This window comes from Myotis brandtii, unplaced genomic scaffold (genome assembly GCF_000412655.1).
Source record: "Myotis brandtii unplaced genomic scaffold, ASM41265v1 scaffold1719, whole genome shotgun sequence".
Classification (NCBI taxonomy): domain Eukaryota; kingdom Metazoa; phylum Chordata; class Mammalia; order Chiroptera; family Vespertilionidae; genus Myotis; species Myotis brandtii.
In genome coordinates this window covers 471,540-492,652 of record NW_005356337.1, presented here as the reverse complement: position 1 = coordinate 492,652, position 21,113 = coordinate 471,540, and the positions used below count along the sequence as shown (strand labels likewise).

The following is a 21,113-nucleotide window of genomic DNA, read 5'->3' as shown; positions in this document are numbered from 1 at the left end:
GGCACTCTTTGGGTTGTGTTCCTTTATCTGATGACATTTACTGGGCATGCACTTTGTGCCAGCTGCATTTGTAGGTGGTGGATATAGTCATGCGTTTTCATTCTAGTGAGGGAAGACGTATTTTGTAGACATCTTCCTCCTGCTCTTTCTAAGTCAGGGGTCCTCAAACTTTTTAAACAGGGGGCCAGTTCACTGTCCCTCAGACCGTTGGAGGGCCGGACTATAGTTTAAAAAAAACTATGAACAAATTCCTATGCACACTGCACATATCTTATTTTGAAGTAAAAAAACAAGACGGGAACAAATACAATATTTGTATTTGCATGTGGCCCGTGGGCCGTAGTTTGAGGACCCCTGTCTAAGTGATAAGTGTCTGGCTTATTTTGAGGTATCCTCCGCTCCTGACTCTAGCGTCTGAAAAGGTCTGCACATGTGCATCGCATATAAGTGATGACTGACCATCCAAAGCTGGCACCATAACCTCAGGTGTCTCCAAAGGCCAGGAGGGTCGCATCTATAGGAAAACAGGCCAGGAATCATACTCTTGGGAGTGATGCGCATATATTTGGGCAACTAGAGAGTAGCTGTTCCATCTTAAAGGCACTTAACTAAATTCATTTAAATAATCAGAGGGTTAAATAAAGCACTACTTGTGAATGAATCCACCTGTAGCTCACTAGTTTGGGAAACCTGATATAGATCATCAGCCAATGATCCTAACCGGCTAGGATCCATGCGGCCTGACCATCAACATCCTTCCTCGGGGCTGACTGATGTAGCTGAGGCCAGAGGAATGGGTTTGAGGTTTCCTGAAGTCACCATTTCCTGATCTGGTAAGACAGGGCAAAGTTTATCCCTTCCCTTGGGGGTTGGCGTTCACTTCCCAGGGAAGATACTTGAAGGTTCACCTGAAGATGGTCTCTCCCTGATTGACAGTCAGCTCTGAAGCTTCCTCATTATCCCAGCATGTACACAGTTTTCCACGAGGGTAACCAATCTACACCCCTCCCTCCCAACTCTGTCGTTATTACTTATTTTCCTCCAGGTGGAAAAGTTCCTTTTCAATCCCCTCTTCCTTTGCAAGTATCCATAGGAATGCAAATTGATGTTTATGTAAGTGCTGGAAGGTGTGGGGTTGCTCAGCTGCTCTGACGGTGTGTGGGGAGCAGGTGCTGAGGTGGGGATGATAAGGGTCTAACATAGGCAGCTACCAGTGTCCCCACCTGTGCCCCCTCCTCCCCCCCTGCTTTCTTACTCCTGATGGGAGAGCTGGTTTCCACTTTTGTTCCTGCTGGCTGGGCCTTCCGGAGCTGGGATCGGGACATCTGCCTGCCTCAGAGGTCAGTGAGTCCTGATGGGATGCCCGGGGGTATTAGTTATAAATATACGTGGTGATGGCAGAGCATTTGAAGCTCTGTAATCTTGTCAGTGTTTACTCTTGGAAATGGAGGAGGTTAGTTGGCTCTCTACTCTGCTGAGCTTGTTTCCTTTGCTTTTGAAATAAGCTTCAAAATGGAAAAAAAAAATAGTCACTCCAAACGCCTCACAAGTTACTTTTCTGGGAGATTAGTAAAGATTTATTAAAGAAGCATGCACTCCAAATTTCACAGTCTCAAAGCTTATGACCTGCTTCGGCCTGGGATTATGAAAGGTTTGGGCCGAATATTGTGCTTGTGTTCAAAGTAGTTCACATCCTGTGAAAACAAAGGGTTAAACAGTCCCTCAGTGGAAGACTAATCTGTGACTTTAGATAAAATTAAACAAACAATAACAGTACAGAGCAGGTTATTTACCACCAACTATTGACATGACTAAGCAGGGTGATGATGGAACCTGGGTGGTTTCTTCCTTGCAACCTTGGTCTAGATGCTTATCTTTAAGTCAGGAAAGTAAAACAGCAAGAGCTGGACTTTGGAAAGGAAGAGAAACCGGGCTATTGCCGTTAGGAACGCGGTGGCCGGAGGCGGAGGCCGGTACTTACTTTTGAGGTGAACTAGGAATAAGACCCCGCAGCTGTCCGTGGAGCGCATCTTGTATATTGCTAGTTGAATAGAGCCCAATGGGTGAGTTATAGGAAGCGCTCACTACCTGTCTTTTGTCATCAATGTTTGCTGCTGCAACAAAAGGCTGGGCCCTTCTGTTGTGCGAGGTACCAATGGCTTTGAACTCCTGTACAATGGCAGACAAAATACACAGAGCCACAGAATGCACAACAGAGCCGTTAATGAGCAAACCAACAGCAATCGCGACCGTTAATCAAGGCTTCTTACCCAACAAGGTTAATGCAAGGTTAAAGGAGGAGTCAGGCATAAACCTTTCTGCATTTTCCGTGAACTTGACCTGTGCTGTCTTCATCCACCAGATGTTTAGGTGCAAAGGAACTGACCTTATTTGTAATATTATAAAAGAATTCAAACACTATATCTTTTCTGCCCCTTGTTAACTTCTATATCCATAGCTTTTAGAAAATTCTCATTTGACTCATTTGAATAGAGAAATTTTGTGTTAGAAATGAGATTTTTAGCTTAAAAAACTATTCTACTTAACATTTTCTTAAGTAGAACTTACATTTGCTTTATCTCCTATTAATATCTTAATAAAATTTCCCCCATTTTAGGAAATGAAGGAATAGAACGGCCAGAAAGGGAGTGAGCATTTGTAAGTAAAAGTTCTTTTTTTTATTGTTTAAAGTTTTACATATGTCTCCTTTCCCCGATTGACCCCCTGCTTTTTCTTAATACCCACAACAAAAACCCAAAATTCTTAATGTGGATTAAGTTATACCGTAAGTTTAGAAAAATTAGTAATTAAAAGACTCTTGTTTCTGATGAAAGTGGGAATAACATTGATATAATACCTCCTTTGCTTTTATTGTGACGATTTCACTGCTATGTGTTTAAAGAACTCTTCATGTTTACTCTAGTTCCAGAAAGATTAAAGTCAGTAATGTAGAGAGAGCTAATGTGTGTGATTCACAAAAGGATTTTCACTTTATTATTCAGGGAAAAGGGTCCTAAACTGAATTTGAAATATGCCCGCATGATCTGAAACCCTATATTATTATGTTAATGTCAGAACCATGTTTTCTAATTTTTATGTAGATCTATAATGTCATAAAGTTATTACAGTTATTTTCATAAGTTATTACATTTATTTTCAAAAGCGAACACTACAATCCACACGAGCTGATTCTCTTTCCAAATCTTTTCATTTGGCAGACTTAGGAAGATAGGTCTTTGCAGAAGTATTTTCACTCACATGTTCACATCAGCTTCATTTGTTTTTGTGAATGTGTCACCTTTCCAAATCTTTTCATTTGGCAGACTTAGGAAGATAAGTCTTTGCAGCAGTATTTTCACTCCCATGTTCACATCAGCTTCACTTGTTTTTGTGAGTGTGTCACCAGTGTTTCACACAAATTTCAAGTAATACAAACATTTATGATTATTTGGAATGTTACCAGAAAGAGTGATTTTATTAAAAAATAAAAAGATCTTGTAATGTTCATATTCATGTCATTTTTTTCCTTCTTGTCATTACAGATGAGTAAGTTGTGGGATAGTGTTTTGTTTTTTTAATTAGAAAAGAAACTATCTCCCCCAGTGTTTCACACAAATTTCAAGTAATACAAACATTTGTGATTGTTTGGAATGTTACCAGAAAGAGACATTTTATTAAAAAATAAAAAGATCTTGTAATATTCTTATTCATGTCATTTTTTTCTTTCTTGTCATTACAGATGAGTAAGTTGTGGGATAGTTTTTTTTTTTAATTAGAAAAGAGATTATCTCCCTTTTTTAGGGCTGTGTTTTATGATTAACCATTTTGATTAGCCATTATTATGGCATGAAATTGTGAACTGGAAATAATTTTAAGTAATGACAGTGGCCATGATTCAAGCCTTTGTTACTCTTTTCAATATGAAAGAAGACAGACGGCTAATTGCTTAACTGCCTAGTTTAGTTTTGGTGGATTATAAATCTCAGGCTAATTAGAAGAGTGAATCGGGCAGAACTGAAGGGCTCACGCTATTTGGAACTTAGCTTTTTTTTTTTTTAAACAACAAAGTAGGGTACACTCTAAATATTTTGGTAAATATAATTGAATTTATGAAAACTAGTTAACATCATGTGATGGCTTTATAGGAAACATCTCTGTCATTATTTTATCTTATTAGTCTTAAATTGGTAAATAAACATGGATGGCGATTGTCTTTTAAGGGAGGGAACTTTCTGAAAAGATCTGTGCACTAGTAATCTCTAGTGGTGAATCCAAATAGCAGCACATACATTAGTCAGCTCCAAGCCTTCCTTTGCCATTTTCAGGTTTGGTTATATGTTGCAAAGGTCACAAATGTGTAATTTGTTAGGAAAAAACAATCCCTTTATTTTCTAGTCAGATCATAAAAGGAAGTTTTTCTAATACAGGCTTCAAACCCTCATATTCAGGCTTTGCAAAGCATTAGTTCATGGGTTGCTAGAGTCATTCCAAAAGCAGCACCATGAAATGTGTCCGCCAAAGGTCAACAACAAATGTAAGACCGCACGGAGGCAACATTCTGTCCGTCTCACATCGTTGTTAGCGGTCAAACAGGATGGAGAGACCAAACCAATTGGAAGTCTGCTATTCCACTTTAATTTCCTTTTAATTTTATAGTGGAAAACCATTCGTAATGGAAAATACTGGTAAAAACTTTATATCGCAGTTAATCGAGTCCAGCTCTTGTGTTTATTCTACCCAGACAAAAGCACCCAAGTGATTCTTATCTCTTAGGCAGTCAATAAATAACCATTGCAGTTAATTACATTTTTAAATATTATTGTTAAACGTTAGGAGCTTATATTGAGGAATGATGTTTTGAGTTAATGAGATGCTAGGGCTGTCTAAAAGCAGAGATCTGCTGACATTGGGAGAAAGCAGCTCTTGACACCCGTCTCCCAAGTCCCCGAGTGACCTCAGCAGTGACAGCATCAGCAGTGACAGCTCTCAGAGACAGTTCCCCTCTCAGTTTCTCACTCGGAGAAGTTGTCAGAGGTGAAGACTGAGTCTGAGAACTGAGGCAGTTGTCAACTCCAACCAACAACATGTGTGTAATACACATATATATTAATTATAAGGAAAAATGGTGGGGGAATAAGGGAAAGACGATATCAAGGGATCATACATTTGATCAAGCCACACTGACTAAATGATTACATTTTATGCCTGAAATTTATGAATACTCACTTCCCCTGCCTCATCCTCACCCCACAAATGAAAAATAAAGTCACCCTATGATTACTTTCTGCAGTAATCATAAATTACTGCAGAAAGTTTCACGTTTTTCCCATTTCTCACTGGGGAAGAATTTGGGGACATGGGGATTGTGAAAGCTTGCTTTGTGTAGGCTGCCATCAGTTTTCAAAATATTGGAGAACAAGGTTATTTTGTGAACATAGAAAGAATGTCAACTCTTACCCCACGTGACTGTACATGTAGTATATCCTCATTATCAAATCGTCTATGACAAGGATTCAGCCCTTTTTATGGGCGTGGAAACAGCCTTCTTCTCATTTAGAAAAGAACCATTTTTGCTTCGAGAAAGCACCTCTTCTGTCTTGTGAAAGCTACATCATCATGTTGAGTTGTTCAACTCACATTAAACAAACATGAGGGTAATGTTTTGTTTAAGAATATAGGCTTCGGAGAATGACATAGAACTCTACGTCCTTAGTCTAGAATGCTCTTAGTCTAGAACAATGTTTTTAGCCTGCCTTTAGTGTAGGACAATGTTTTATATAGAAAAATGTGTGCCTGTGCTCAGAGGCCAGGCTCAGAGTTGAATGAAAGGTGTTTATGCAATGGCTGGGGTTAATCTAAATAACCTCTAAAGTTTCAAGTCTAAATTCATAAAAACAAAATTTAACTATTTCATAATGGCATAGAAAAATGAAAAAAAACCCTATATATTAAATGTTTATATCAATTATCACTATACTTGTGTAAGAAAAAGTCTCTATGGCCTAACCCTATGCACAGGGGGAAAAACTGGAAATAACTATACAAAATATATTATTTGTGGCCGTGCTTGGATCTAGGATATATAGTAGTGGGTTTTCCCCTCAACAAACATATATTACTTTTAAAATGAAAAAGAGTATTTTATTCCAATAGCAAAGGCCACATAACTTACAATAAATGCTTGACTTGGGCTGAGGAACAAGAACCCACATTGGGTATTGCTCAAAGGCATTTTACTGCTCACCTGTGTGGCATGATGTGTCAAAGGCATTTGTTTCTCAGACTAACACACCTTTGTTGTCCAGAACTTTGCAGAGTTCTCATTTGGGGTGTGAGGGTGGGTGTAGGGAAGGCAACTCTTTGCATAGCGTTGTGTTAATTAAAAAATAAAAAAGAAGAAGAATATAAACATAACCTCAGTTTAGCTTTCTCCAGTCATCCTACAAGTGGCACCCACTGCTTGGCTTTATCACTGGGTTCTGTTCTGGTGTATGCGGTGGGACTTCAGATAGCAGAGGCTAAAGAAGTGAGCTGTGCTGTGGAGGGAATGTCTGTCCCAGAGTGCTGATCTCGCAGAAACCTGGCCTGAGGATGTCAGGAGGAGAAATCCTCTGGCCCATTAGGGAAGGAGCCCAAGTAGTTCTTATCTCAGAGCCCTTCACACACAGGCCTCTTGGAGAGGGTATCGGTGAGAAGTACTCATGACTCAAACTAAAAGAATGTTCAGAGGCTCCATCTGACTGGCTTCTGAGCCCTTAACCCAATCGTCACCTTTCTTTTTAAAACCCTACTTCCTTCTCTACCTTTCCCCCGTGCGTAGTATCATAAATGTCCGTATAGTCTAACCCCCAAAATGCAGGACACATGGGCTAACCCATGATTGTTGAGAGGGCAGAGTGTTTCAAATTAGGGTTATGGTTTAAAATTCAGTTCAGCTTAGTAAGTACAGTAGTGGCTGAGTCAGTCACCCACACGCCAGAGAGGGCGCTGTGACCTGATCAGGGATCACTGGGGCTTTGGGAGTTTGGTCAAATTTGTCTAATTGGCCCCCTATCGTGGCATCTCACATGGATGAACTTGGGTTTAAAAAATCAGGAGAGATTTTGAAGGGAAAAATAATTTGCAAAAGGGTACAGTACAATTTTGGATGTGTGCTATATGTGGAAGAGGCAATTCAGAATTCTACCCAGTTTGTCCTGGTGATAATGAGATTGGGGTCAGGAAATGCATGTTATCTGAGCCTCAAATTTCCCTTTTCTTTTCTTTTTTTTTTAAGCACCACATGATCTCTTTTCGCACGCGTTGCCTCTAAGTCAACGGTTCTCAATCTGTGGGTCTCGACCTCTTTAGCGGTCGAACGACCCTTTCACAGGGGTCGCCTAAGACCATCCTGCATATCAGATATTTACATTACGATTCATAACAGTAGCAACATTACAGTTATGAAGTAGAAACGAAAATAATTTTATGGTTGGGTCACAACAAGAGGAACTGTATTTAAAGGGCCAGAAGGTTGAGAACCACTGCTCTAAGTGATGAATTGATAGGGCGGGAAGAAGCCAGTGGGCTTGGCTATCTACGAGTGACAGTTCTGCATCAAGAACTCCATTTTTTCTTCTTCCAGTCTTTTTTCTATCAAATATAGCATTGATTAGTGGTATTATTACTCACCAACCCACCTGGGAGCATTCGGATCTCTTCCCACCACATTTACTGCCTGTCTTACCCATTTTTTGCTTGCTTACCCTCATCTGACCTAAGTATCCCCCTCGCCTTGCATAGTCACTTTTACCTGCAGCAGCAGGGGTTTGGGGTGGGGTGGGATGGAGGTGGGCCAGAGCACTGTGCTGAAAATTGGTTCCCAGGATTGGTCCTGGGCAATGTTAGAAAACACAGCTTATCTTTAGACCCTCCCATTCCTTTCATGTTTGAATCTAAAGGAATCTGTGATGACCCTTGTGACCATGAAGAGGAAGGCATCGTGGTGTCGAGGCAGCCCCATACAGTGGCAGCTTCCTGTCTCGCTGTGGCGAATAGGCCAGGGGCCTTCTGATCACAGCCTGGTGGGAGGGGCTCCGGTACCGATAATTACAAGAGCTCCCACTGAACTCAACATCTCTATGAACAATTCGATGTGCCAAGTTATTTTACTTTACTTACTCAAATTTTACTTTGTTTTTCTCAAATCTTTGAGAAGCTCTGTGAGATCCATGTACCTGTGCTACTCTGCATGTAGTTTACAGAGAGGAAATGGAGGCTGGCGGAGACGAGTGGGGAACCTGCAGGGCAAACACCGGAGTTGAGGATCCTTGAGGATCCTGAAGGGGAAACAGTGCTGAAGCATCAATTACAAAGATGCCTGCAGTTCATTTTCATTATCTGCCTAGGAGAACTACATCTTGGAATGTCTACTCAGTTTAGCAGGAACACTTGTTCTAGAAGGGATATTGAATTTATATAGCTGTCTCTCTAAATTTGGGGAGCTTCTAAGTAGAGGTTCTAAAACCCTTTTCTTAACTTCATTTTCCATACAGCACAATTGAGGGTTGGTTTACTTTCAGATTTTTGGGGCTTTTGAGAGAAGACATGGTCAGATAAGCATCAGATGATTAAATGAATTCAGCTCAATAGATAGCGTTGCCTCAAGGGAAAGTCCTTTGTCTTTGTAATTCAACTGCATGAGCAGACTATCGCCACGATTACATAATGCAAGACTTTTCCTAGAGTAAACTTTATTACAGAATGCCAGAACTGAGAATTAAAGGAGGATATAAAATGAGATGTGGGTGAAGACCTCGAAGAATTGAAGTTCCCAATAACAGATTGGAGATACTTGTTGCAAATGGTTGCCCATCCCATTTCTGCTTTGTTTTAACACCTTAAACTTCTTGAATTACCTCCTGGTCATTTGGCAGAAATCCATCATAAAAATGAAAAAAAGAAGTGGACTGTGTGTAAATATAGGCAAATTTTTCCTGCTGAGAACATGTTTGTCTTTTGACAAGATGTTTGCCTAGGCATCCATCTTTGTTTTCTTGATGTAAGAAAACATGGGTAATCTAAATTAATCTCAGAGAGAAAAGGCAGACAACTGCTTCATCAGGTGACTTATCCCAGTTTTTGATATTTGTCACTTCTTCCTCTTGGAAGTCACCCACATCATTTAAAAGGAGGTGTAAAGTGAACATCATTCACTCTAAAAGTCATACCTGTGGTTCTGATTCTAAGTTGATTTTGAAAGGATGAGCCTTTCCATCTTCAGATACCTGTGGAGACCATAAGCGAGTTTCCGCCCTGTAAATAAAATAAATTCGTAAGCACCAAATTCTAATATACTTCCAGTTTTAACATCCTTCAGTTTCCTATGACGTTTGTGAAAATACTACTATCCCTTGATAATTTAAGCCAAAGCAATATTCCTTGTTCATTATTCTGCATTCTCCCATCTAATTAGTCTTACATATTTAGTGTACTTTGGGGGAAACTCGAATGGATCAAGATGGGCTGCTATGGATTGTTTGTAAACTGCCCCATCCCTCCCTCCCACCCCAATCATATGATGAAACCCTAATCCCCAATGTGATGGTAATTGGAGTTGGGGCCTTTGGAGGGAAATTAGGATTAGTTTATGAGCATAGTGGAATTAATGCCCTTCTAAAAAGAGGGAGAGACACAAAATCTGTGTGTGTGTGTGTGTGTGTGTGTGTACCTGGGAAGGCCACTAGACAGCCAGGAAGAGGCCTCTCACGGAGAACCTGAGCATGCTGGCACCCTTATCTCAGACTCCCAGCCTCCGGAACCATGAGAGATAAGTGCTTGGTGTTTAAGCCACTGAGTCATCCGTGGTATTTTTGTTATAGCGACCCAAACTGACTGAGGCAAAGACATTGTGTAATTTCTGGAGAAAGTAGGTGTCCAGTGCATGTGGAAGACAGTATAGGAGGGAGATTCTGCAGGGACCCCCTGTACATGACCCAGGGCAAGCTCCCAGGTCTCCTCTAGTGCCCTGCTAGCCTACCCAGGCCACCAAAGGAGACGGGGAGTGACTGGCCGGGGGGATTTGCTGCTGGCATCAAGGATCTGCGCTTTGTCCAATCCTTTTTATGGATCTGTTTGGGATGGTGTGCTTGGCAGGTACACAGGTTATGCACAGACAGGGAAAGAGTCAATTTCACCCCATCAAATGGCCGATCAACTGTGTGCCTTCTGTACCAGCAGGGAAGATTGTGAACACAACAGCAGCAGGATGAACACACTAACAGCCACTGTCACAAAACATTGTTCCCACAGTTGTTTCATCTCCGGTTCAATGACCTAAGACTGTTTTTGGTCAGAAATGGCTCATTATCTAATACTCTCAATGTGCACACACTCTCACACCTTGTGAGATTCTTCTGGGCTGAATTCTGTACAAAACAGCCAATGGCCTGCAGCATATCAGCAACCAGTTTTTAACATGACCATATTTTGTCAAGCCAAGAGATTCTTTTAGGAGAATCTTTGAATTCCATTTTCTACCACATTTAGAACAGCAGGGCAACTGGCCATGCCGTGTAGTGTTCCTGTGGCCAATACCTTTTATGGTTCTATTTTCATTGTCAATGAACTGGACCAGTCCAGGAAAAAAATTCCATTAGCCTCTTTCACTATTCTGACATTCCGGAGAGTTCCTTTTAGAAATGGTTTGTTAACAACGACTAGATTGACTGACGTCAGGGAAGAACAGACCAAAGTGGCAGATCTAGGAAAAAGCCAGTCAAATGCCTAGTTTCTGAGACAGGCTTCTCACGGGGAGGATGAGATCATTTATCGTTTTGGTTCAGGTTCTGCTGCCAAACAGATCACATTTTAGCGCCATCAGTTAAAGAGCACCTGTCAATTTTGAGACACAGCTGGTGCGCTGCCGCTTTAATCCTGTCCTGTGCATCAGCGTGAGTCATGGACTCTGTACCGAAGCCGTCGATAGCCAGGATGACATCTCCAGGACACAGGTTGGCAGCCGCTGCCTTGCTCCCTGGAGTAATCTGGAAGAAATCATGGCACCACTTAAAAAAAATCAGCATCTTGCAGATATCCAGAGTTTTGTGCCTGACATCTGTACTTCAGCTTGGTAACACTTTAAATGTTTTACTGGGTAGGCAGTCATAAATCTAACTTACAATGACTCTTAATTGATCAATTGTGTTAGCTTTCTTTTCCCATCATGTGAAGTAATTTTGTTTTTTACAAACCACATTTCATTTATCATGACACGTCTTATTCTTTTTAAAACACCTTCCTATCTCCCTGTTTGAATGATATTTTCTTTGCTTTAAACAAAATAATTTGTTTTTTTTTCTTTTAGGTTTCTTTTGTCAGCCCAAACTATTTGGGAATAGAACTTTACTGAATTTAGGGAGATTTTATATTTGAATTGAAACTGCTTTAGCATCCCTGTAAGTTATGATTCACTCAGGGGTTACTTAGGATGTGGAAAGCTTGAAAGAGAATCACTTTAGAGTTAATAGAATAATCCACATAATAAATCCAGTTGTAACTTTGATGAGCTCTTCAGAGAGCTGAAGTTGCAGCGCAACCAACTAGCCTGCAATTTAAGGAAAGACAGGTGCCTCCAAGGAAAGGCACAATGTAAGCATGGGCTACCCTGAATCAGAGCAAGGAGGAAGATGGGGCCACCACACTAGCTGTTAAGAAGAAGTAAAATTACGAATAAACTAGAGGCCCAGTGCATGAATTCGTGCACAGGTGGGGTCTGGCTGTCTGCCCTGATGGGGGCCCATTGGGCCAAGCTGGTGGAGGGGAGGGGCCGCAGGCAATTGGCCAGCTGGCCCCGCCCCTGATTGGGGTGTTGGGGGCCGCAGGGGCAGGGCTGGCCAGGGGGAGGGGCCGTGGATGGTTGGCCAGCCAGCCCTGTCCCCGATTGGGGGTGTTGGGGGCCGATTGGGGACCGGATCAGGCTGGTTGGCTGCTGCAGTGCACGTCATGGCCACTGGTCATTCTGGTCATTCTGCTGGTCCAGTCGCTAGGCTTTTATATATATAGATTAGAGACCCAATGCACGAAATTCATGCAAGACTAAGCCTTCCTTCCCCTGGCTGCTGGCACCGGCTTCCCTCTGGCACCTGGGACCTGGGCTTCCCTCCGGCCCTAGCTTCGTCTGGTCTAATTAGCATATTACCCTTTTATTATTATAGATTGTTAAAGGCCGAGTGTGAGTTAGTATTGAGAGTCTAGAATCCCTGGGAACTGCAGACACAGGGGAAGTTTCTATCCATCCAGTCTCTTCTTCATGAATGGAGAACAGATGGAACAAATAGAAAACAACTAACAAGATGCAACATTTTATTATGCTAAGCGAAATAAGCCAGTCAGAGAAAGATAGGTATCATGTGATCTCACTCTTGTGGAATCTAATGAACAACATAAACGGATGAACAAATAGATCCAGAGACACAGAATGATGGATCCAACACCCAAATCTCAGAGGGAAGGTGGGGGTGAGGTGTGGTGGGGAGAGATTAACCGGGGAACTTACATTTATATATGCATAGCCCAAAGACACAGATGATAGTGTGGTGAAGGCCTGGGAGGAGTGGGTGCAGGGTGGAGGGGGTCAGTGGGAAAAAAGGGGGACACCTGTAATACTTTATTTCTTTTTCTTTTATGCCTGAAGATTAGTGCCATTCATGTCAACCTGTCATTGTTACATTTGCCAGTTTCCACTATTTAGAGCAGAATAATACATACATAGAACTTGACTTAAATCTGAAACTGCCCCAGGAATCATGTAGACCAGGGGTCCTCAAACTTTTTAAACAGGGGGCCAGTTCACTGTCCCTCAGACCGTTGGAGGGCTGGACTATAGTTTAAAAAAAAACTATGAACAAATTCCTATGCACACTGCACATATCTTATTTTGAAGTAAAAAAACAAGACGGGAACAAATACAATATTTGTATTTGCATGTGGCCCGTGGGCCGTAGTTTGAGGACCCCTGATATAGACTGTTCCTAATGTTTTATCTGAGGTTCAGTCATTAATCCATTTCCCCCCTGCATTTTTTTAGTCTAGCTATTAACTCTATTTCACTTTGTGGCTCTAAGGGAGATACAAGATTCATCTAAATAAGCAAAATTGCTAAAATAGTAAATTCTCACATGCCCTAAATCTTCAGCCTCATCACTGAGATGTTTCTTGTGCTCACCCTACTTCTGTGATCATGGTACTGCAGTGATCATGGTCACTTCCATTAGGGATAGTTGACAGGATCCGGGTGAAGGCAACTGGGGATGGTTACATCTCAGTCTCTGGGGGGCATTTCATAGATGTTTTCCATTTAGAAATTCTCCCAAACCCACAACTGTTAGAAGAATAACAAGTTTCCAGCCCTGATGTGACTTGTAGGCATAAAAATAATCTTAAACTTTTAATTTTCTCTAGCTAGAGTTCATTAAAAATCAGTACTATCTAATTTTTAAAACTCTAAGATCAGAATGTTTTTCTTTGAGTCAAAGCATGAGAAAACATTGGTTAATGTATATGCTTTTAAAGCCTCACCGGGCTTTTCTAATATAATCAAATAGATTTGGGTGATATAACACTCACTCTTGATTTAGAAAAGGCTAACTTTTAGCTTTGGTTAGGACGAGTGGAAGGTAGAGTTGTGTGTGTATCTGTTTATATAAATTTTAAACAGAGACATCTGGTGTGCTAAACTTAGATACTGAATATTCTAAATGTTATTAACAGCGTTGATATGGATGTTAATAACACTATTTTTATGTTTACCCCAAATATTACATTTGCAAAGCTTTTTCTAATAAATCTGACCACTGCAACAGCTTGAAGACAGGCTGGACAAGGAAGACTGCCCCTATTTTCAGAGAAGTGTCTAAGTAACCCCGTGGCTTCTTAACTAAAGTTGGGAGCAGCTGTACACAGCTCTGTCACCAGATGTTTCAGAGGTCAATAGGAAAGATGGTTGGTAGTGATGGCCAGAGCCCACTTCAACCTGGATGTCCTGGGATCTCCAAGGAGAGAGTCGGTAAGAAAGAAAAAAGGATGTAGAGAGAGGGGCGAGACAGAAGGAGAAAACACTGTTCTTCACTTCTTCCAAGTTCTCAAGTTCAATTGGTCTAGTGGCCAGAAAATGACCACTACGTTGGTCTGGTTGTAGTAAGTTAAACTCTATGTTTAAACACAAGAATATATTATTTCCATGCATTACTTGATATTATTATATTATTTTATATTATTACTAACATGTTTTCCCAAATTAGGAGACAAGAGAGCTAAAATGAGGTAAAGAGTTTTCAATGGATTATTTATTATTCAGGTGAGTAGGGCCTCCAATGTCAAAAGCATTGGAGAGACCACTGGAGACAGTACTGCCATCAATCCCTGAGCGCCATGTTTTCAGGCCTGTCTGATTAGAAGGACCACCTGGGGTCCTTGCTGACCATGGAGTCTCACCCAGCTCTGGATTTCTGGAATTGTGAACACTGGCAGAGAAGCTCTGGCAGAGAGGCTAGGGAATGTGTGTTTTGAACAAGTGCCTCAGATGGTTTTCATTATTCACATCAACCTATTACTTGGGTCTGTTTGGAAAAAAAATAATGTAAAACAGAGATGAAACATCTGTAATGTTCTGTTTACTGTGGGAGACACAAGGGAAGTCCAAGATATTGCCCTTATGGGATTTTTATGTTAATAATAAAAATGATTGAAATAGTTATGGAGCAAGACAAGTATATACTGATGGGCTTACAGTGGAGCGTGGATCAAAATGTTGAGAAACCCCATTATTTGGTTGTTCTCCCTTGTGTACAAATAAACTCCAGTGCCTCTCCTGGCATTCAAACCCTCTAGCACCCACAGTCTGCATCTCTAGAGCCATACCCACACCACTGAACCTAGAATCTCTGTAAATAGTACCTGGGCATGAGTATGTACTGAAGTTATTGGGGTGAGTCTATTGTGCAGCCAGGGTTGAGAACTATTATAATATTACTAGAGGCCTGGTGCACCTGGCCTGCAGGGATTGGGCCGAAACTGGCTCTTCAAATCCCCTGAGGGTGAGAGGGCGGTTCTCGGGTGATGCACCCCAGAATCGGGCTCCCTCCTCTCTAGTTCCAGGTGCCTCACCTGAGAACCGCAGCTGCCAAGTCACCACAGCTTGGCAGCTCCTGTGTTGAGTGTCTGCCCCCTGGTGGTCATTGCATGTCATAGCTACCGGCTGGTCGGCTGGTCGCTTAGTCTTTTACATATATAGATTGTTATTATTGATTTTGTATTATTATTGAGAACTACAATCTCACTGAATTCTCAAGACGATCTTTTAAGATGAGAAAACTGATGCTCAGAAAGTATAAGGAACTTGCCTAAGGTCACACATGCAATGAAAATCTGAATTTCCCTCATGGATCTGTGTAACTTTATAACCCAAGCTCCTCCACTATCCCATCATACCACTCCCATAGGTACTCTCTCTCCCCGACTCCTCCTTTCTCTTTGGTCATGCTTTATTTCATGGAATCCTGGACAGGTTCTATCACAGTGGTTTATGCACATGTCCCTTCTCTGCTACTGACATGTGAGCTTCTCAGAGCATAGAAACCAATTAAGTTACGATGGTGTCCCCCACAGTGCCTTCCACAGGCAACACATCCTGCACTTAGTAGATATTTATGGGATGGATGAATGTTATGCACATAGGAACCAGCACTTCCATGCAGACACGTCTTTGGGAGAACAAAATTAAATAGATTTTTAACCACATCAGCTTTCTTGCTACACTTGAATCCTGGAAAGGGATTGCATTCAGCTGTACACATTTCTTTCTAAAAGTTCAAATTTCAAATACAGTTCATGTTAAAGTAATACACATTTCTATGGTAAAGCCTGGAGAACTCAAGCCTGCATTAACACCTGTGTTGGTACCCAAGTGCACATAGCATTCTCAGTTGCAGTGATCTTGAACCTGGGTGTGCTCTGAATAGGAAGGAGGGGGGAGGGGGAAGGGGGAAGAGGGATTGAGTGGGAAAGGACATGCTGGCAGCAGATGTAGACACTAATTCTCCATCATGTGCACGAACGAACCTTGCACTTTATTCCAGATTGGACCCTTTGTGAAAACAAATGATCTGTAACTTGGCAGTGATAATAGATCCACCTTCTGGGTGGTCCACACACTTCAAAAAGAAAGACTCCTTAGAATCTTCGTGCCAAGAAAAGAGATGCTGCTCACTTAGAGATGTGAGCCCTGGGCTTTATTCTGTGAAACACTTAGGCAGTTATATATGGTGGCGGCAAAAACTTCCCACTCCCCAAGCTCAACACCACAACATAACTTATATTGCACAAAGTCTAGAACACCTATTGGCTAGAAATTGCTCTCCTAAAAATTGTCTGCGTCACATTCAATTGCTCAATTTTTTGAGAATGTCTGGTCTTTGATATACCTTACTTCTGATGTTCTTTTTTATGATATAAAGACCAACCTGACAGATTAATTAGATTGTAAGCAATGGTGGGGTATATTTCAGTGGAAGTGGGTGGAGAGAATGACATTGATAACCTGGTGCCCCAGCCCTGGTGTAGCAGAGGATCATTATCGAGCAGCATGGCTGAGTCCACATTTGTATTGTGTGAGGGAGGGAGGTGGGGGTGGCTGGTAGGAGGACAAACATGGATTTAATTGACTTGAGGAATACATTTCACTTATGGGACTTTTTGTGGCATTAAGTGGAAGCATTGGTAATTCATTCCTTTGCATACATATTTAAAATAGACAAATCAATTAACAAAAGAATTGTCATTCATCTTTATCGTAGGATATTTTTGTGGACACAATCTATACTTATTTGTGATAGTTATGTTGAAAAGTGAGCAGTTTAGTCAATCATTCATATTGTGTCAAATTTATTCTGTAACATATATGATGTACAAAGCGCTGTACTCAGTGCTGAGTAACCCACAGATTTGAAAGTTCCTGCCCTTGGGAGGCATGTGGTTTGTGGGATACAGATGTACTCAGACATCTGTGGTATCAGGTGAGATATGAGGAGAGGTCATAGGTCAGAAGCTATGGTAGTCAAAGGGGCCAAATGCTACATAGAGGACAGTGGGGTGGAGTGGGGAAGAGAATTCTGGAGGAAAACGGTAGAGGAGCAAAGATTTGTTAGAGAAATTGTGAGTAATCCAGAGTCATGGCACTGCTGCCTATTGATGGGTGGAAGGAGGAAAGGGGGAGAGAGGGCCAGAGAGGGAGGAAATAGAGTTAGAAACTCGAGTTGGGATAGAGGGTGAAAGCCCTGAGTGTGTAAAGACCACACATTTTATTCACTATGAGAGGCTCGGCGCATGGATTTGTGCACCAGTTGGGTCCCTCGGCGTGGCCTGCAGGGATCGGGCTGAAACGGGCAGTCCAACATCCCTTGAGGGGTCCCGGAGTGCGAGAGGGCACTCTGCAAAGCTGCTGTTGCTTGGCAGCTCCTGCATTAAGCGTCTGCCTCCTGGTGGTCAGTGTGTGTCATAGCTACTGGCCGGTTGGCTGGTTGGTTAGGCTTTTATATATATAGATACTCTGGTGATGCTACTGAGGGGTGTGTAAGAATGGGGAAGATAGGAGCAACCTTGCATCTCCCGAAGATGGCTGGGAAGGACACGCAGGGGAAATTGGGGAGGGAGACAAACAGCTCAGCAGGACGTTATGAAATCTTGAAGAGGTACAGTGGTAGAAACAAAGAAAAGTGGTAGATGTTAAAGATAGAGAATCAACAGAACCAGGTGATGAATTGGATGGCACAGAACACCTATTGGAAATCTCTGTACAGAAAGCAGATTTTTCCCATGTGTGGACATCAGAGTGCAGCCGTTGGAGGCAGGTAGACCTGGCATCGGTTCTGCCCCACCCCTTGTCCTCCGCAGGTTAATGAATCTCTCGAGGCCTCCCCCTTCCCATCTGTAAAAGGGGATCATAGCACTCCTGCTCTCATTGGATTATTGTGAGATGTGAGTGAGTCTGTGACTATAAATAAAGGGTTTAGAAGACAGCATGGCAAGCAACCTTATTCACTTCCTTTCCACATAATATAAAGATTATAAAAGTAATAGAATAATCCTACTACCTACGGACAACAATGCTCATTAGTTTTTTGCAATATCTTCTAGTCTTTTTCCAAATGATTTTTAGTACTTTTACAGTTTCAGTGGAAATAGTCTCAATTAGGTGTTCACTAAGGCAAAAAAGTTCATGCAGATGTGTTTTCATTTATTCAACACGAATCTCCTACGGTTTGGGGGATCCCTGGAACACAGGGCAGTTCAGTTTTACCTGCCTCTGTGAGTTAAGTTAATCAAAGAGAAGAGGCATGGTCAAATGAACAATCATGCATGGTGCTGCACTGTTCCTGAACCAAGCGTCACGATGATCAATACAATTAGTAATGAGTTAAAAATTCAAACCAGACTTGGCCTCCCAAGTAATAATTGTCATCATATCAAATATGTTTACAAAGAGCGCCTGCAGTCCAACCCCAGAATGTACGCACGGCTTTAAATAAACATTGTTCCAAATGTCAACAGCTCGACTTTCAAACACAAGATGAATCATATTGACATGCTGCATAGCAATAGCAAGATACTCCCTTTGTAAATCACTTAATTATTTCTTTAGGGTTTAATATAAATATGATTTATCTTTTGTTGGAACTCAAAAGCTTATTTCACTTAATATAAACAAATGAGAACGATACTTCAGAAACTTTAAAAATATTTCTTAGTAGAGATAATGGAAACTGTTTTCTTTGGTAGATCCATAAAAGGCATTGCTTGGCCCAGATCACCAAACCCTTTTCTGCTTAGTTTACTTAGGAACATTTTTGGGGGTATGTTAAGTTTTCATGTCTCATACAAAAACGCATGTCAGATGTGTTTATATGTTCTTGAAAAATGTAAAACAAAGCTTGAAATGTTCCATGGTGTGCCTTTGTATGATACATGTTTGAAGGTATTTTTTTTAAAAGAAATTGGTTTTCAAATCTCATAGACATATAAGTAAGAACAGAATTTAAAAGGTATTATCTTGTTCAAAAATCTATGGGAGTAAATCAGATTATAAAGTATACGTTTATAAGATGCAGTATAAGCAGCAGGGAAGAGAAAAAACAACAGATAAAAGTATTAGGTTTACTATGGTTTCTATGTGATGATAGAAATAATTTTCTTTTAAGGCAAATACTTGTGTTAGAAAGAAATCAACTACACTAAATAGAAGTTTATGGGGAGGACAGAAACTCCGGAGTTTCCTTTTTCTTTCCCTCCGATTAGACAATACTGTAAAGAATACTGAGTAAGAAAAGCTTGGCTTTGATAGCAAAGCCTTATGTTCAGAGTTATTAGGCTGAATGCTGATTTTCCATCAGATTAAACAAAACGATCTGACCCGTTTTCTTTGTAGTTTCAGTTCTAGGTGCTGATTTCTCAGCCAAGTTCCCAGCTTTGGAAAATATTTATTCAAAATGCCTGGAAACCTAGGGACACCGATTAGTAATGTTTTCGCTGTCTGGGCTGATAAGAGTGGTTCCCTCTTGGCGGACCCAGGGAGCGCCCGTGAACAGCGCCTGGCTGAAGTTTCCATCCAGACAAGAAACAGCCCCCAGTGTCGGTCCTTTCTCTCTCCTTCCCGGGTCCCCATCTCTCTCTCTGCAGCGCCCCATCTCTCCTTCCTGCGCCCCCCGCCCCCGCCCATTGTGACTGGAAGGAGGCCAGAGTGGAGGGTGGAGGCCAGAGGACCCCCGCCCTCGCAGCCTCGCCCCCTCGCCCTCTCTGAGCCCAGAGGAAACGCTGGCGGAAAGTTGCTGGGGACCGAGAGGATGCAGGCGGACCGCTGGGGCTGACAGGTCAGTTCTCTCAGCGGCTCTGCATCCTCCAAACCTCACTTTGCCAAGTTGCTGCCGCCCCTCCAACTGCCTGTTCCAAGCAGAGGGCCCACCACGCCGCGCACCGGGGCTCGATGGCCACCCTCCGCTCCACGGGGCCCCCGACTGGCAGCAGCAGAAGGGAGAACACCTACCCTGGTGATGATCAGAGGCTGGTTGAAGTCGATGCCCCCTGAGAGTCGGAAGCCCCAGGGCGCAGGGCCGGGGAGGACCACGTTCTGGGGCATGGTGCCTGCTGGGTCTCCTTCCGCACGGCGAGAGTCACTGTGCGCCCTGGGCAGTGTCCTGGCTGGGACCCGGCCCCGGGAGCTTTATCCCTGCTCCCGAGTGACGTCACCGGCCCCCTCCTCCCGCCCCCTCCCACCCAGGAGAGCTCCAACTTTGGAAGAAAGAGACGCCAGGCCCAGGGAAGGTTAGGGACGCACGGCTGGGTGCAGCCTCCAGAGCTGCTGGCGCTGCGGGCGCTGAGGCTTCGGGTTACAACCCCCATCACTCTCTTCAAGTCACACCTGTCCTCCTGTTTATTTTCTACTCGGAGCTCAGCGGGGCGCTTCATTCGAAGTTAAAAGCAGTTACACCACAGCCTCTGTGCTTCATTAAAGCAAAACACAGCATCATCAATACAATGAGTTATTGAGCAATTTTGAGTGCGGTAATATTTACCTACTAGCTGTGCGACCTTGGCTGTTACCCAACCTTCTTAAGCCGCAGTTTTCTCAACTGTAAAATAGGGGTAGTAATCGCCTGAGGTGGTTTGACTCAGGGGGTAGGGCGTTAGCCTGGGGACTGAAGGGTCCTGTGTTCAATTCCGGTCAAGGTCACATGCCTGGTTTGTGGCCCTAGGGAGCCGATCAATCTCTCATCATTGATGTTCCTATCTCTCTTTCCCTCTACCTTCCTGTTTGAAATCAGTAAAAATATATTTTAAAAAAATAGGGGTAGTAATTGTACTTATATCATAGGTAGTCAGTGAAATACCATGAACATGAGCCACTTTCACACAAGCCGGGCACAGCATGAGTGCTCAGTTAAGTACACAGAGTCATACGTACTGATGGGTGTGCATAACATACTTAATATGGATTCAGATATAGTCTACATTTATTTGTTTGAAATGAAGAAATCTAAAAGTGACGATGTCATGCAAACAGTACCCAATCCAATGAACCTTCC

At 42.3% G+C, this 21,113-nt stretch overlaps 1 protein-coding gene across 4 annotated transcripts in view; it reads right to left on the bottom strand.

Moving 5' to 3' along the window:
• PDLIM3 (PDZ and LIM domain 3) overlaps positions 1–20,221 on the bottom strand; it is a 32,630-nt gene extending 12,409 nt beyond the window's left edge. For 2 of the 4 annotated variants that reach the window (XM_014537106.1, XM_005863122.2), the window contains exons 1-4: positions 20,075–20,221; positions 10,873–11,024; positions 9,210–9,294; positions 1,982–2,169 (exon numbers count right to left, since the gene is read on the bottom strand). In XM_014537106.1, coding sequence (XP_014392592.1) covers positions 1,982–2,169; positions 9,210–9,294; positions 10,873–11,024; positions 20,075–20,167 — 518 coding nt within the window. In that variant the 5' untranslated portion in view covers positions 20,168–20,221. Of the gene's footprint in view, positions 1–1,626; positions 1,695–1,981; positions 2,170–9,209; positions 9,295–10,872; positions 11,025–20,074 lie in introns of all 4 variants that reach the window. The other 2 variants (XM_005863120.2, XM_014537107.1) reach the window with 1 other exon arrangement.
• Positions 20,222–21,113: the final 892 nt, after the last annotated feature.